Consider the following 17,940-nt stretch of genomic DNA (forward strand, 5'->3'; position numbering starts at 1 on the left):
AACCGAAAATGTACCTGATTTCAACGTACAGAAAATCCATATTAGACGTCTTTTCAACTTAATTTTGCTTACTGGGACTATTCTAGTTTTGCAGGGAGAGGCATTTTTTGGTTTCACCTATGGCAGCAGAATGTCAGGGACCAGCTCTGACCCCAGTGCAGCCATCAAAAGCGTGTACCAACGGTATGATCCTAAGTGATTTATATAGCAGGGGACACACTTAAAGAAGGAACGGGTAATTACATGACCTAATGAGCACTTTATGATATCTTCAAGAGGTTCAGACGTCTTAGTGTACGTTTTTGGATGGACAATCGCAGGGACCTGTGTTCGAGTCCTAGTCAGGCTACTCCCCTGAATTTGCTACATTGGTGTCAGAAGTAGGACGGCACAGTGTGCCCAAGGGTAGAGGCACGAAGGGAATATCTACAATATGCTCTCCATGCAAATGACAAAATAATCTGGACAGTCCATTTATAATACAACGCACAATGCGCGCTCTTTCAACCTTGAGAATAATCTATGATGTATGGCCCCACCATGCGGCAGATGACTCAATTTGCAGTGAAAGCTGGGGACGTCTCCTCAACGATTACACCCGATTTCTCACGAGTCTGGAGATCGCTTCTACCAATGCAGTTTTCCATCCCCTCTTTGTCCCAGAGACAGAAATGATCGGTTCGCTTTGTTCAGCCAGCCAGCCAGCAGTTATGTGACCCGTCCCCTTTAAGATGATGTCAGAAATAATAATTTAATATTTAATTTCTTTGTTTCATGTCGGCGGACATAACTTCGGTCGAGCAACAACGTTAGAAATCAGGGACGGTAGAAGTCGAGCATCAACCTTTCTGCCAATACAGCAAAACGGATTGCTGTCTTCTCTGACAGGACTTTAGTTTCCAGTGCTTCATCTAACACTACCCCGGGACAGAAGCCTATATGTCACCGGATGGAATAATAGCCAAAGCCGGCAGAGTGAAGACGCATAGGAAGAGTTAAGGGAATGCGGTGAAATTTCAACTCAATTCGGAACTGTTCCCGGTATCCCCTTCAATGTTTTGGCTTTACCAAAACGGACGTTGGAAAGTGACAATGGGCAATCGTTAACCCAGTGGATTTATTATAATATCCGACGACTATAATAAAACTGGAAAGGGGTACGTCATTCGTTTTGCTGCAACTGTCCCCATGGCACGCAGTCTCTGACAATATTGTATATTTACAAAATAATGTGTTTCGCTGTCTGCCCCGGGCAGATGCGGGCGTGCGTTTGTTTCAGTGACCGATTATGTCACCACCATGTCAGTTATATTCATGTTACAATGTTACACAATAATGTTAGGGATTTTTATTTTCTGGTGCTTTGTGTGTGTTGCTGTGTGTTACCTCTTAAAATATGCGTTCGCTCTTTTCCTTCAATGCAGTACTTTCCCCTGTCTGAAAAACCTATTATGTAACTTCATTCCTTTAGCAGTAGCCCAGTATAATGGACCATGCCCTTATGGCTGATAGTATAGACGTGATAGTATAAAACCTTCCATGATCTTGGGCGATAGGATACAGCTGTACAACGTATTTCTTACACGTGTATAGTCATGCTACAGATAAAAACATGTCTTTTTTTAAATCCAGTAATAGAATGGGTATGTCCACCAATTGAATAATTGGCTAAACATTATGTCATGCGGTTGGTATTGCTCCCTCTAGGCTCTTTTATGGGATTGATTGGAGATATCATTTACCAGGCTTTATGATTAATTAAGTATGCACGATGACAGTTGTAAAACTGACTGTTCAAGTCTGTAGATAAATAAGATCCATTCACTGAGCTATTTCTTCTTATTCTGCAAGTGAACTGTATACTGTAGCTAATAATATATTTTGGAGAAAGTAGTAATGGTGAATCCAAGCTTGTCAATATTTGTGTATGTTTTCCCACCACAGATATTTCCCAGTCCGTCTAAGAAGTGACCACAGCCTCTCTGGACCTCAGTCATGACATCACCTGAGTCCCCCCTCCCCTCCCCTTCCCCCTGTCCGCCTCCCCCTTCCTCCCTCCCCTCCTCTCCCACTCCCTCGTCTCCCACTCCCTCCTCCTCCCTCCCACCTCCCCCCTCCCTGCCTCCCACAGGGGAGGTGATGGTCCTGGCCCTGGGGAGGAAGAAGCAGAGGATGCTCATCGGTCTCTCCATCCTGCCCAATCTCTTCCTGGCCTTCCTTCTCTCCTCGGACGCCCTGCTTACCCTCACCTCACCCCACCACTGCCGCCTCCCGGGACCCTTGCCTGCCGCCCAGATCCTTAACACCACTCTGCCCTGGGAGAAGGGGGGCAGAGTGGGGGACAGCGGGGGGCTGTCTCAGTGCAAGCAGTATATCAACGGTTCCCAGTCCGGGGTGGAAAACTGTGAAGCTGGCTGGGACTACAACGTCACAGAAGGATTGAGGATTAACATTGTTACTGAGGTACCTCAAGGAACTTTGTCGGCTTCATTGTTTTCTTGATTAGTTTGTAATTCGCGGTCTCAGAATCCAAGTGGCTCCTAGTGGAACAGGGAATGATTGTTTAACAATGATATAATGCATTCTTCAGTGAAGTTCTGATACCCTTACATGCACTGTAACAGAAAACTGTAATTTATACAGTAATTTTTGGTATTAGCATTAGTAAAATACTCAGAAATATTTAACTGCAGCATACTGTAAATTCTGGTGTATTATGGGAAAATGTTGTGGGCTGGGTAAGAATGGCTGTATTTCGAATGGTACTGTAATCCACCCAACAGAATACAGTAACGTACCGTATCTTTGGAGTGCCAAAAACCTTTTTGACCAAAAGTGTGTACATGGTATTGTTGTTATTAACATATTAACATATTTAGAGGCGTGCCTTGTAAGAGGCTATATTTGTTGCACCCGTTAGTGAGAATGCTGTACCAATTTAAGTCCTATGTGGTTATAGTGCCCCATCAATTTGTATAGGGGGCATAATTGGAGTGGCAGCAAGTCTTAAACATGAAATGGTTGAGCATTTTAACATGTTCTTTTGGTCTGATTTGCCCTGTAGTCACTGTCATTTTGGAAGCCTTTGTTAAAACCTCTTAAGGATCCGCATCTTTCTTTCAATTTTCGCCTAAAATGACATACCCAAATATAACTGCCTGTAGCTCAGGCCCTGAAGCAAGGATATGCATATTCTTCGTACCATTTGAAAGGAAACACTTTGAAGTTTGTGGAAATGTGAAAGGAATGTAGAAGAATATAACACATTAGATTGGGTAAAATATATATTTTTTTGTATTTTTTTTGTACCATCATCTTTGAAATGCAAGAGAAAGGCCAGCCCAGGTGCAATTTAGATTTTGGCCACTAGATGGCAGCAGTGTACGTGCAAAGTTTGACTGATCCAATGAACCATTGCATTTCAGTTCAACATTTTGTATCAAGACTGCCCAAATGTGCCTAATTTGTTTATTAATAACAGTTCAAAACTGTGCACTCTCAAAAAATAGCATGGTATTGTTTCACTGTAATAACTACTGTAAATTAGACAGTGCAGTTAGATTAACAAGAATTGACGCTTTCTGCCAATATCAGATATGTCTATGTCCTGGGAAATTTTCTTGTTACTTACAACCTCATGCTAATCGCATTAGCCTACATTATCTCAACCGTCCCGTGGATGAGACACCGATCCCGAATAAGTTTTAAGGCCTCTAGAAGTGCAAGTGATATAATACCCCACATATTTATAGATATGCTGTAATGTGTATCCCTTGTAATTACATTAAAATACTGTGAAATACAAACCCCTCCCCTCAATGAATTTCATCCATTGATCCATTCATTCCGATTACAGTTGTATTGACTTTTTTCACGGTATAATACAATACATTTTACAGTAGTGTACTGTGTGTCATTACACGGTACTTGCTTTGATACCGTAATTAGATTACAGTAGGTGTACTGTAATATGAAAAAATAAATAAAACTTACTTGCCAATGAGCTGCCAGTAAGTAACTGTCAAATTCACGGCAACGGTAAAAAAACGCTTTCACCATTAACACAGTTTTGATGAAGTAGGCCTATGTTATAAACAGTCACGTAGAGGGAGGTAATGGGAAATGTACAACCAAACTTATCCTGCCTTTCCTCATTTACTGATGTGTGTACTTGTTCTACAATGCCTTATGACGCACCAGGCCTAATGTCTTTGGCAGAACTCTTGACAAATGTCCACCACACCCAATTTTTCCATGGAGGTCTTAAGCTCTCAATCGGCCCGCTGTGGACCGACGCTCTATTTGTTTTGAATTCCAATGCGTGGCGACGCGGGTGGCATACCCAATGCTTCTTCTGTAAACTGTTCTGTGGGCCTGTTGCCCTCTGTGGTTAACTGAACATACACTGGTCTCAAGGAGTCACTCTAACTGAAGAGACAGACTACTGCAGCGGTGTTTCCGTGCACCTATAGACGGCAGGAATATCATTCAGTTACTCTTCATAGACACAAGGCCTGATTCAGTGGTTGGTTTCAGAGTGTATTTTTACCTTGTCATGATCCACCAGTATAACACCACGGTGCTTCTTCAGCAACTTCTCATGGAGGCCAGAAAAGCTCTGATCAGTACACGCCTTTATTCAATAAGGCTTCAGTGGAATACTGAACTAAGCACCTTTAAGCAGCTGCCTTGTAACACCATGTCAGCCTATATGCTCCTTTGACATGAGGACGTTTACTATAAGAGGGGAAACAATGCAAGGCAAAGCTTTTGGCCAAGGGCATTATAATGCTTTCGAGTCATGTTTATAACCGGTTTGGGCAGTTTGTGAACTTGTTTGTGTGCAGGTTTGGCATTTTTTTATTTTGTCCCAAACCAAGCACCTTATCCGCTATGCTCTCATTTGTGAGGTTACCATACATTGCAGCTATGCCGACCAGTGAGGATGAGTGATAGTATTTGACAGGCTTTTATGCGTCCCTGCATAGGTTCTAATGACATAAGGTATTGTTAGCAGCAGCTTCCTGACTGCCCAAAAACGATGATATCTCTGTAGATAATTATAATCACTTAGCTTTCAACAGTAGAAAATGCAGAGCTCTTCAGATGTAATAACAAAGTCACGCTCAAGTCATTACAAACACTGAAAGGAAATTATTGAAATCACATTTAAATATACTGTAGTTTGGTTGAAATTACTTTCTGTATGATCTGGAAAAATTTCCTATCGATGGAGTGATTGTGCATAACATAAAATGTTTAACTGCCTCTTCCCTTTCTGTATTCTTCTGTTGGTTTCCCACCTCATTGTTTTCCTCTCCTCTCCCAGTGGGATTTGGTGTGTGGTCAGTACTGGCTGGTCCCAGTCGAAGAGGTTTCCTTCATCCTGGGCGTGCTGACAGGATGCCTGGGACTGGGCTTTGCAGCTGACAGGTGAGACGAGCTGAGAAATACAAAGGGTTAGACTGGGAGGAGGAGACCTCTTGAGGATTTAAAGTGAGATGAAGCAAATGTAATTAGCCATCATGATTCAGTTCATTAAGATCATCGAATTATGCTTTCGACGACAGTTTCAGACTCAGGCCTGGGCTGCACTTGAATCCAGACTCAGGCCTGGGCTGCACCTCAATCCAGACTCAGGCCTGGGCTGCACCTCAATCCAGACTCAGGCCTGGGCTGCACTTGAATCCAGACTCAGGCCTGGGCTGTACTTGAATCCAGACTCAGGCCTGGGCTGTACCTCAATCCAGACTCAGGCCTGGGCTGCACTTGAATCAAGAAATGTGGTTGAATGAACATCGTTTACATATATTTCTAGACTCTAGACTAGATGTCCCTAAAAAAACGATGTATTTACATGGAAACGACCCTGGTTATTTACTGGCTTAATATTGGACTCCATAAACCAGGACTGTTAACTTGGTTTTTAAACCTCTGTTTTTAAGAGGCCTATATCTGGATTTAATTTCCATGAAACCGGCCAGTGCTTATGCACTACTAAAACAGAGCTTTGTATCTTCTCTTCTCTATGTTTTCTTCAGACTGGGCAGGTTGAAGACACTACTCACCTCTCTGACCCTCTCGGTGGTATTTGGCGTGCTCGTGTGCGTCTCTACCGCTCCCCCATTCTTTATTGTCATGCGTTTTTGCCTGGCTGCTGCTAGTGCTGGTGTCTACCTCACGCTTTACATCACACGTGAGTAGTCTCAGCTACTGGTGTCATAGTTAGGGCCTTTACATCACATGTAAGTAGTCTCAGCTACTGGTGTCATAGTTAGGGCCTTTACATCACATGTGAGTAGTCTCAGATACTGGTGTCATAGTTAGGGCCTTTACATCACATGTAAGTAGTCTCAGATACTGGTGTCATAGTTAGGGCCTTTACATCACATGTAAGTAGTCTCAGATACTGGTGTCATAGTTAGGGCCTTTACATCACATGTGAGTAGTCTCAGATACTGGTGTCATAGTTAGGGCCTTTACATCACATGTAAGTAGTCTCAGATACTGGTGTCATAGTTAGGGCCTTTACATCACATGTAAGTAGTCTCAGATACTGGTGTCATAGTTAGGGCCTTCACATCACATGTGAGTAGTCTCAGATACTGGTGTCATAGTTAGGGCCTTCACATCACATGTGAGTAGTCTCAGATACTGGTGTCATAGTTAGGGCCATGTGTATTGCGCAGTCATGTGACATATCATGATTTTATTCTGTATTTCAAGCCTTATCCAGAAATGAGAATAACTCCAAAAATGAAAGCAATTTTCTGAGGATGGTGCTGGACCATCTGACATATAGAGAAAAAAGGGACAGTTTGATAAAAAAAGAAAAGTTCAAATCCAGGCATGTCACATGATTGGTCAAAACACAGAGCCATAGTACAAAAGGCTCTAACAATAGCATCAAAAGACTACTACCATGATGACCACTGCTGATCTTTTGAAACCTGACACCACACAGACAATAGCATCTTAAAACTATTTTGAGTATACTTAAAGACCAAACTTGTTTACTAATTGTTCAGCATTGTTGTGTCTGTAATCATTCATTGTTTTGTCTTGTGTGTTTGATTGACAGGTCTTGAACTCTGTGACCCCTCACTACGTCTGCTAGTCACCATGGTGGCAGGACTAACTACAGTTGCTGGGGAGCTGCTGTTGCTGGGTTTTGCTCTGGGTTACCAGTCCTGGAGAGGCTTACTTGGAACTGGGGCTGCACCGCTCTCTCTGTTCCTCACCTATGGGTGAGTGTGTGTGTGTGTGTGTGTGTGTGTGTGTTGGGGGATAGTAGCTTATGGACAATGGAAAGGGGAATATGGTAGTCATTTCATTAAAGACATAAATGCAAACTGACTTGCTGAGAGCATCCCGGCATTGTATTGATTTCAGCCATTAGCTCAAGTCAGAATCCATTAGCATTTGACTTCAAGGTGCAGTGTCCCTCCCACACTCCTCATGACCTTTTATTGCAAATAGTAAATTGAACACAGAGCAAATGAAATATGGACTTTGCAGTTCCAGGGGAGAGAATAGCTTGGTATGGATCCTAGGTTGAAGAACCTAATAATTCCATGTGGAAGCTAACTAGCATCGCTGGTCCCATTATTTAAAATTCTTCCTAAACAGCCCTTAATCAGGAGTTATCACACGGTAATCCCTGGATTCTCATGCCTTATGGCTTAACCGTTGTTTTCTTCAACCTAGAAGGAAGCTAGGAGAAAATGGCATGAAAATGTCTGTTTTGTTTCAGTATTCCAGGGGTATTTCCTGAATCTCCTCGCTGGCTCCTTCTCTCTGAGAGATCAGCTGATCTGAATTCCTTCAGTGAAAGAAGAGACAGAGGGAGGGATGACGAGAGCTTCACAGGTGTGTGGGAACCATTTTGTCTTTTTGTGTGGGTCTTTTCATGAGATTTATGACTTTTATTAGAACAACAATTCTCTGCTGATGCCTCCAGTGTGACTTGTGGTGTTGTCATTATTTCAGAGCTGGACTCCGAGCTATCTCCCTCTACTCGCCCACACCTGTCCTTCCCAGAGCTCGTACACAGCAGGAACATCTGGAAAAACATATGTGTGCTCGGCTTCACCTCGTAAGTCACCTAACTGTGCTGTTTGACGTTTGCCCTCACATGTTTGGTCAGACTTTAATTAGCTGCACACATAGTAATAGTAGTAGGTCTACCAGTAGTAGATATGTAGTGGTGTAATAATGTTATATGATGTACTGTTTTATCTTTTGTTTTATATATAATGTAAGTGCCTTAATGTGTTTGGACCCCAGGAAGAGCAGCTGCTGGCTTGGCAACAGCTAATGGGGATCCCTAATAAATACAATTACAAATACAGTACATGAAAGTTTAACTTCTTTGTGTAACTACACAGTAACTACACCGTTTACTAATAAGATGTAACGACATTTTGGTAACCAAACATAGTAGTATGTATGCAACATATAGTGTAATATAAAGGTTTTACTGGTTGGCACCCATAGGATTCATACAGTAGTTGCCAATCAGACCATGATTCTCCCTCTCCATCTTCTCCTGTTGTCTGTCAGGTTCATTTCCCATGGCATTAGTCACTGTTACAGCTCATTCCGCGGTGATGTCAGAGGCACTGCCCCCAGCTTCTATTGGACCTATCTACTCTCTGTCTGTGCGGGAGGAGGGGCCTGGCTGTTGTTATGGGCAACCGTGAACAGGTGTGGTCGACGTGGTATCCTGCTCCTCGCCATGACGATGACAGGACTGGCATCTCTGATTCTCCTCGGACTGATGGAGTGTAAGTTGGCGTTCAAGGTAGAATCCTTAGTTACTACACCCATTTTTGGACTTATAAATTAATGATTTATACCCATTGATTCTTTAAGAATATAACTAAAATGCCTCATGAGCTTAATTCAACTGTCATACCCCATCAGAACCCAAAATATAAGCTTGTTTTACTTCAATGTTTGTAAACAAACACTGTATAACCTTAAAACATGGTTAAAACTATAATGTTGATGTCATTGATGGTCAGTCCTTGCATTCATAGCTCTGTCTATGCATTTGAGTGGTTACATTTCTCCAGGCCCATCCCTCAGCTTTTTACCAAAACAAAGATGGGGTTAGGGTTAGCATAATGCTTTGGAGAAAGTAGAAATAGTCCCTTAACCATCAGATATGTTTTCATCCACTAAAACATATAATCCTGTGTCAGTGCTTAACCTTTCTGGTATCAGTGGGACGCTAGCGTCCCACCTCGACAACAGCCAGTGAAATTGCAGGGCGCCAAATTCAAAACAACAGAAATCCCATAATTAAAATTCCTCTAACATACAAGTATTATACACAATTTTATAGATAAACTTCTTGTTAATCCAACCAGTGTCCGATTTCAAAAAGGCTTTACGGCGAAAGCACACCATACGATTATGTTAGGTCAGCGCCTAGCCACAGAAAACCATACAGCCATTTTCCAACCAAGGAGGTGTCACAAAAGTCAGAAATAGCGTTAAAATTAATCACTTACCTTTGATGATCTTCATCTGGTGGCACTCCTAGGACTCCATATTACACAATAAATGTTTGTTTTGTTCGATTATGTCCCTCTTTATGTCCAAAAACCTCAGTTTTGTTGGTGCGTTTAGTTCAGTAATCCATGTCAAACGATGTTTACAATCAATCCTCAGGTTGTTTTTGTCATAAATAATCAATAATATTTCAACCGGACAAAAGCTTTGTCAATAGAGAAACAAGAAAGGCGCGTTCCCGATCACGCGCTGGACTCATGTCTGGAAATTTCCACTGTCCACTCATTGAAAGTGCTGTTTCTCCCTCATTTTTCAGAGTAAAAGCATGAAACAATGCCTAAAGACCGGCCACATGTAGAAGAAGCCATAGAGATTGTGAACTAGGTCCTAAGTCTTTGTATGGTGGATAGGCTTTCAATGGAAAAACAGCCTTTCAAAATAATAGTACTTCCTGGATGGATTTTCCTCAGGTTTTTGCCTGCCATATCAGTTCTGCTATACTCACAGACATTATTTGAACAGTTTTGGAAAATTTAGTGTGTTTTCTATCCAAATCTACTAATTATATGCATATCCTAGCTTCTGGGCCTGAGTAGCAGGCAGTTTAATTTGGGCACGCTTTTCATTCAAAATTCCGAATGCTGCCCCCTACCCCAGTGAAGTTAAGGGCCAAATTCTACCTACCCCTCACCTGGAATACACAAAGTTAGGGGCCAAATTCTACCTACTCCTCACCTGGAATACACAGATTTAGGGGACAAATTCGACCTACTCACCTTGAATACACATAGTTAGGGGACAAATTCGACTTACTCCTCACCTGGAATACACAGTTAGGGACCAAATTCTACCTACTCCTCACCTGGAATACAGAGGGTAAATGTAATTCAGTTCATAGGAGACCACATGCCATGAAGTAGTTACGACTCCATCATTTTCTGAATTGACATTGAATACAGGAAGCACAGGTTATTTTTGCATGGCACCACCTTGTGGCTGAATGGTGGTATATCAGTTCATGAAGGACACTGCCGTGGCAGTAAAGTCAAAGTCGTGTCTCAGTTTCAGATGTAATCGCCAGCCAGTCAGTCTGTGGAGTTCAGTCCTAAGTTAATTCTCCCTCCTATCCTTCTGTCAGATCTCAGTGAGGCGGCCATCACTGTGTTCTCAGTGATGGGTCTCTTCTCCTCCCAGGCGGCTGCCTCTCTCTGTGTCCTCTTCACAGCAGAGATCATGCCCACCATCATCAGGTAAGGACCAGCAACTCATAGACTGTCACACGAGTCTTCCCCATCTAGACTTCTTCCGTATATTAGACGTATTATTCGGCCTAATATTCATATTAATTGGTGTCATTTTTGGCTTGATCCTCATGTTATCTCTCTTCCCTGATCTTTCCTCTTGGAGATCACTAACCTTTGAACTTTTGCCTCTCGTCCAGGGGCATTGGCGTTGGCACGGTGTTGGCCCTGGGCTGTGTGGGTCGGCTCACCTCGCCGCTCATGGACCTGCGCAACCACTATGGCTACTTCCTTCACCACGTGGTGTACTCCTCCCTGGCTCTGCTGGCTGTGCTCTCCATCCTGCTTCTGCCCGAGAGCAAGAGGAAACCACTGCCCCAGACGCTGGCCGACGGGGAGCAGTACCGACGCCCCTCGCTGGGCCGGAGGAGGAGGGACAACGTGCCCCTGCTGGCCACCCCCAACCCAGAGACCTAGCATGTCATAACGCAAGCCCAGAGTGTCAGCAGGTCGCAGAGAGGAAGATGGAGAGGGACAAGAGGGTCAGCTGCCTGCTGAAGATGGTTGTGCAGAGCCAATGAAGGAGGATGGTTGAAGGGACCCCGACCCCCCCTCACCTTTCCCATAAGGCCTGTGTGTCAGGAAAGGGAGCAGATGCTTTCTGCCCATGCTCCCGACTGCCACCATCAGAGAGACCCTTTTGATTTGTGTATTATCTGGCAGAGTATGGCATCACACACAGCTCACGGAGGCAGAGGCAGGTATGTTATGGAAACGGTCCTGTAAATACCTACAACTTAGTTTCTTTAACTTTATGAATGCTAGGTTATCTATTTATAAAAAACAGTAGGAGTTTTGTTTCTGGAACTTTTTGGAAGGGTACTTTGTATTGTGCAAAAGCATCGTACTAAGACAAGATGAGGGCAATTTTGTCTACTGCTCTTAAAGACATTGGGGGAAATTATATTGATTGAAGATTCTTTGAGTAACGTTATACTTGAGGGTAGTTTGGTGAAACTTTGAACTTGCATTAAATAAATACTAATAGGCTCCCTCCTCAAACCCAAGAGTCCTTACAATCAGTTGAATAAAAAAAGATAGAGAAAGTGACATTTAAATGTACTGTAGTTCCTCAGACTTGGTTGGATGTGATGAAATGATATGAATTCAATTTCCAGATGTGACTTGGAGCCAGTACTGTTTATGGGTCATTCATCTTGATCGTCTGGGCTGTCAGACCTGTCTTACTCTGGGCTTCACTGAAGACATGGGGAGCGTGTCTGTGCATTCAGAGCTGAAAACCTTGGGTAGATAGAAATGTATGGTAGAAAATGGACACACATTTATATATTATATCAGTTCTACGCTAAATATTATTGTGGGGAAATGCCCTGAATAGTTTGCAGCATTGAATTATAGCCGCGTCCAGAAACCAGCCCAAGCCCCCACCCCTTAGGCACTGATCTGAAAGGATTGGCTAGGTACAAACAATCCATCCAGCTTATCAGGCGACATGGTGAGGCTATTACGATATTGCTTATACCTTTCTGATCCTTTCAGATCTCCACAAGCATCTTGGCCCTAGGCTAGGGGGTAAGGCCTAAGGGCTGTTTCCAGACCTGGGCTGTTCTCTTTTTAGAATACAGGAACTCACTATAATAGAGTGATGGTGACGTGCATAACAGGCACCTTGTTGCCAGGATTTGGTACTGTATGTCTTATTTGAATCATTCAGGACCTAGCTGTTTGATGTTTTTTTTTTTTACAGGTTTTTGACTTGATCTGTTCCAGAACCTTCTCTGGGCAGAGGTGTGTGTGTGTGTGGGGGGGGGGGGGGGGGGGGGGGGGGTGATGATGACGACACTGAATGGGGCTTGAAGTTGGAGAGTTAGGAAGGGGAAGGGGAAAAGAGACACCTCCCGCTGCAGGTCATTGGTAGTTTATTTAAAATGCACTAAACAAATCTAATAATAATATGGATATTATTGATGATGATAATAACTATGAATAACTTGACAACAGTAATACGTTGTTAGACATCGCTGTCTCCTTAAGATGATCTATTAAGCAATAACAGCAATGTAATTATGTTAATAACTCTAATAAACTGATTGAATTGAAAATAAAATGTTAAGTAAACAATGGGTTGTTGTGTGTCTTGTCTGTGTTGATGGAGGAAGAGGGTCTTGTCATGATCTTGTATATTGGTTTTAAGATTGTATCATTTACTTTTTGTTACGCACACCTTTCCCCCCAGAAAACAACGTAGAGATTTTTCAAAGTGTTTCTGATAAAGATGGTACGAGCGCCGCAAATCCATTAGGGATGCAAACCAATTATACAAACTCAAACTTTAATCGATGTTTGACAACTCAGACTCGCAACACATGTGGCAAGGACTACAGGCTATCATGGACTACAAAAGCAAATCCAGCTGTGTGGTTCCCACCGAAGCCTCCCTCCCAGACGAGCTGAACACATTCTATGCTTGCTTCGATGCAGACAATATCGAGCCATCCAGGAAGACTCTCGCTGCTCCGGACGACTAGGTGTTTTCACTCTCCCAAGGTTGATGTAAGGAAAACTCTCAAAAGAGTAAATATAGTTCAGCATTCAACACTGTTGTACCCTCCAAGCTTTGTGTCCAAACACTACCCTCTGCAACTGGATCCTGGACTTCCTGACGGGCAGACCACAGGCTGTGCGGATTGGCAACAACACCTCCTCCACAATGACTCTTAACACAGGGGTCCCCCTAGGGGTGTCCTCAGCTGTCTGCTGTACTCCCTGTTCACCCACCACTGTGTGGCTTTGCACAACATCAACTCCATCAAGTTTGCAGATGACACAACGGTTGTAGGCCTGATAATCAACAACAACGAGTCAACCTTTAAGGAAGAGGTAAGTGAACTGGAATTGTGTTGCCAGGACAACAACTTCTCCATCAAAGTCAGCAAAACAAAGGAGTTGATTGTTGTTTTGAGGAAGTAGAGGGAACGCCCCGTTCCACATAAACAGGACTGCAGCAGAGAGTCAGCAGTTTTAAGTTCATCGGCGTCCACATCACCAGTGACTTAACATGGACCAACAACACCACCCCTCTTGTCAAGAGGGCGCAACAACGCCTCTACTTCCTCAGGCGGCTGAAGAAATGTAGCATGCCATCTGGGGTCTACTCCAAATACTATGGCTGCACCATCAAGAGCGTACTGACCAGTTGCATCACGGCCTGGTACAGGAATTGCTCGGTCCACGACCGAAAGGCTCTCCAGCGGGTGGTGAAGACGGCCCAGTACATCACTGGGACCGTGCTCCCATCCAGAGAGTCCCACACACCCCAGCCATGAGCTGTTCATACTCCCTTACTGTTGGGCAGACGGTATTGAAGCTGGAGGTCTGACACCAACAGGCTTAGAGACAGTTTCTATCTACAAGCCATCAGACACACACATCACAACTGCTGCTACCAGACTATTATTTACTATTGCTAATACTGCACAATTTAAACACTTGCCCCCAAATCACCCCTTCCCTGATACATGTGTAAATATAAAATGTGCCTTCCTGTATTATACTTATGCTAAAATGTTTATTCTGTTCTACTGAGCCAATTACTTTATGTTCAAATTGTTATTTTTTATTATTGTTGTTGCATTGTCGAGAAGGAACCCGCAAGTAAGCATTTTGTTGGACAGTGTATACCTATACCATGAGTATCCTGTACATATGACTAATAAAACTTAACTTGAAACAGCAACGTCATTTCAATGTTATTATTTGTCGGACAGGAATGGCAATATCTTATTTACTTCACAAAACATAATTCCCTTTTTATGTACTTTTCCCTCTATGCGTATTTTGACCTTGAAATTAAGCATGAGAATAGTGTGCTGATAAGTTTTGAGCTTACATCCTACTTGGAATTGTAAATTCGGAACTCGGGCCTCTTTCTAGAGCTACGACCTGAAGATCACTGACGTCATCATGAATCAACCTTTTTTTTTCTCTCGGGTTCCCAGTTGTCTTGAAAGCACCATAAATCCAGAGAATGCCAGACTTTGATGACAAAGTTTGATGACAAAATTTGCCCACGAAGGACCACCATGCCACCTGTTCAAGTGAGCACAGCACAGCACAGCAAGGTGAGTCCCAAAATGTACTGTATGCTGCTGCATAAATGATGTAATATTCCAGGGAGAAATGTATACTGTAGCTAAGAAAGTAATACTAAGTGTATGCTGTGTAGTAAGCTGTTAGTAGCCCATGTGCCTCACCCTAATAATTTGGTCTACTTTCACCTCTTAATTTCGCCTACTGATCTGACTTGGTGGTGCACATGTAGCCTATAACCTGTTTTTGACAAATGTAATCATCGAATATTGTAAGAGCTTTCATTGTCTGCTTATATGCCTCCTTTATTTATCCTACGGTTCTGACTTGGTGTACAGGGAGAACACTGTAAGAACGGCCCATGTTCTGAATTCTGTTGCTGTACATTTCAAAAGTGCTGAACAAATAATAATATTGACTACGTCCGTCCTAGCTCGCTCATTAATGTCGTAATCGAAATTCTGGATTGCCTCTTATCTGCTTGTCGTCCCCTTATGGACTGCTGTTGGGACTCTGCTGTTGGGACAGCTTTATCTAGGCCCTAACAGTTTGTGGGCACCATTTGTCACAGTTATAGTGCAATTAATGTATTGTTTAGTGTTGTGTAGTGGCTTTGCTGGCATGCATCCCACATAATTATTATTTTTTGCCCCACCAAGATGTACATGCTAAAATCGCCACTGTATGTAACCATGCCAAACATAACATATCATACTAAATTGAGTGTCTCGGATTTATGTACAGAATAATACGAAATGCTCTGAGACCAGGTTGGCCGTTTTCAAGGGATTGTTAAATAAATGTTAGAACTATTTGGTTATAATATCCTCATCTATTGAGCATAGTCGGAACTACAAATTTCCGATTATTCCATGCAAAACAATTACGCAAATGTATCTCCATCAGAGTTATACAGCAAGTAGCTATATGCTATTCATGATCAGTTGACATTAATTATCATGTAATTTCAGATACGTGAAGCTAAACAAACATCATTTAGTTTGCTTCATCAGAGATTATAGGATTTGGGAAATAGCTTGACATCGGCAAGTCCTCGTCCTGGTAAAGTTGTCGGACTACTGTCATCACCACTATAGATGGCAAGTTTATCCCCTGAAAGTTGGCTTGTTAGCTAACCATACTGACGGTGATCTTTTAGATAGATAGCCAATTTGATGTGATCCATCAAACAATGTAGCCTTATACCATGTCTGTCAGCGGCAATCGTAATTAAACACTCTTAAAAACAATGTTGAAAAGGGGAACATTTTAGCTAACTTAGCTAGGTAGGTCTACATTAGGTTCACTTACCACTATTAGCCAACTGTACAAAGTTTCTACCGGTAGCTTGCAAAGTAAACATCAGCTAACAGTAACGTTACCACTGCAAATGCGCCCTTCTGCTGCTTGATAGGCAGAGCCGACAAAAGATGGGAAATTTAGCAAAACCACTCATAGTTGTCAAGTATAGTTAACTTTTTATATCACTCAAATATCCAATTCATGACGGCCAATATTGAGAGATATCCTGAGGCTACCCCACGTATCTGAAATTACATGATCATTGATGTTTATTTATCACGAATATCATGCAGTTACTTGCTGTATATGATCATTGATGTTTACTCATCACGAATATCATGCAGTTACTTGCTGTATATGATCATTGATGTTTACTCATCACGAATATCATGCAGTTACTTGCTGTATATGATCATTGATGTTTACTCATCACGAATATCATGCAGTTACTTGCTGTATATGATCATTGATGTTTACTCATCACGAATATCATGCAGTTACTTGCTGTATATGATCATTGATGTTTACTCATTACCAATATCATGCAGTTACTTGCTGTATAACTCTGATGTTAGAGCTCAATGTGCGCAATTATTTTGCATGGAATAATCTGAAATGTATAGGTCTGACTAGGCTCTTCAAGGAGTTATGATATTACAACCAAATAGTTAACAATCCCTTGAAAACGGTTTTCGCGGAGATGTGGGTCTCTTTAACCCAGAGCATTCAGTGTTGCCAACTCCTCAGTAAGGAAAGTAGCTATTGGCTGTCCTAAAAGTCGCTAAATGACATCATCACCTAATTTGCATAATTGGCCATGTGCATGTAATTGTGATGGATGCTGTAGGAGAGACAAAAAGTGAGTAAAAAACACCCTAAATATGTTTACAACTACAAATGGACTTTCTTCTGTCACAATTCCAACCCTCCTCCTTTACCCGGGCTTGGGACCGGCAAAAGTGATCCAAAAGAGACACTCTGGCGGAGTAACTTATTTTTTTATTTTATTTTTTTATTTGTGTTTTTTTTTACATTTACAGTGGCGGCTTCCCGCATGCGCGATTCATTTGCAGTCTGGACGCGGAGGGGTGAACATTTGCTCTGACTGCAGCTGGGAGGGACTGCTGTGCGAGGACTGGGCCGCCTGTGTGTGCTTTGGGACGTGGGTGGGGCCCACGGCAGCACCCGCTGCTCGTTGAGAAGAGTAAGAACGATACGTGCTTTCACGTCAGTCTCCAAAAGTCTCCAGTAACACCAGAAAAAGTCGCTAGATTTGTCACTAGTCGCTTTTTTGAAAATGTGTCGCTAGAGGGGTCTGAATACTCGCTAAATATAGCGACAAAGTCGCTAAATTGGCAACACTGAGAGCACTACATCTCTCAGGAAAAGTGGGGGTTTTGAATGGAGTGGGAGTTTCAAAAGGAACCAATGAGAAACGTGGGTTTCGAAAGGTGCCACTCAAGACGTTGTATAGTTATCGGACGTTAGTCGTGGTCTGCAGAGATGACAGTAAGGAATTTAAGTTATGCCCAAAAAATATATATTCACTCACTGTGAGCTGTCTTTGTGCGTTACCTATCGGTAGCCATGTATGTAACATTACGTTTTTCGTAAATGTAAATGCTAGCTAACGTTATCTACCCTAATTTAGTCATCAGAGACCGTGGCGTTTCACGAGGCCCACCGCAAGGTTCGAGCAAGCCCCCCTGCTATGCTACACATTTTGACATGAAGCTGAGAGAATATTTTCCAATTTTAAAAGCTAATT

General features: G+C 42.6%; 1 protein-coding gene across 1 annotated transcript; it reads left to right on the forward strand.

The window, feature by feature from the left end:
* The first annotated feature begins 626 nt into the window (after window positions 1–626).
* LOC106579614 (solute carrier family 22 member 17) lies at window positions 627–12,904 on the forward strand. Its single transcript, XM_014159701.3, has 10 exons — window positions 627–1,157; window positions 1,945–2,463; window positions 5,330–5,433; window positions 6,042–6,196; window positions 7,082–7,247; window positions 7,754–7,869; window positions 7,990–8,095; window positions 8,563–8,786; window positions 10,658–10,769; window positions 10,961–12,904. The coding sequence occupies exons 2-10, from the start codon at window positions 1,996–1,998 to the stop codon at window positions 11,235–11,237; spliced, it is 1,728 nt and encodes a 575-aa protein (XP_014015176.1). The 5' UTR covers window positions 627–1,157; window positions 1,945–1,995; the 3' UTR covers window positions 11,238–12,904.
* Window positions 12,905–17,940: the final 5,036 nt, after the last annotated feature.

Source organism: Salmo salar, chromosome 19 (genome assembly GCF_965601325.2).
Source record: "Salmo salar chromosome 19, fSalSal1, whole genome shotgun sequence".
Lineage (NCBI taxonomy): Eukaryota > Metazoa > Chordata > Actinopteri > Salmoniformes > Salmonidae > Salmo > Salmo salar.

What these genes read in the sequence shown, in the direction of transcription:
- LOC106579614 (XM_014159701.3), top strand. Translation starts at nt 1,996, where the DNA reads ATGACATCACCTGAGTCCCCCCTCCCCTCCCCTTCCCCCTGTCCGCCT. An exon ending in CCTCACGCTTTACATCACAC is followed by an intron (nt 6,197 to 7,081) that starts GTGAGTAGTCTC and finishes TTTGATTGACAG; the next exon opens with GTCTTGAACTCTGTGACCCC. An exon ending in ATCATGCCCACCATCATCAG is followed by an intron (nt 10,770 to 10,960) that starts GTAAGGACCAGC and finishes CCTCTCGTCCAG; the next exon opens with GGGCATTGGCGTTGGCACGG.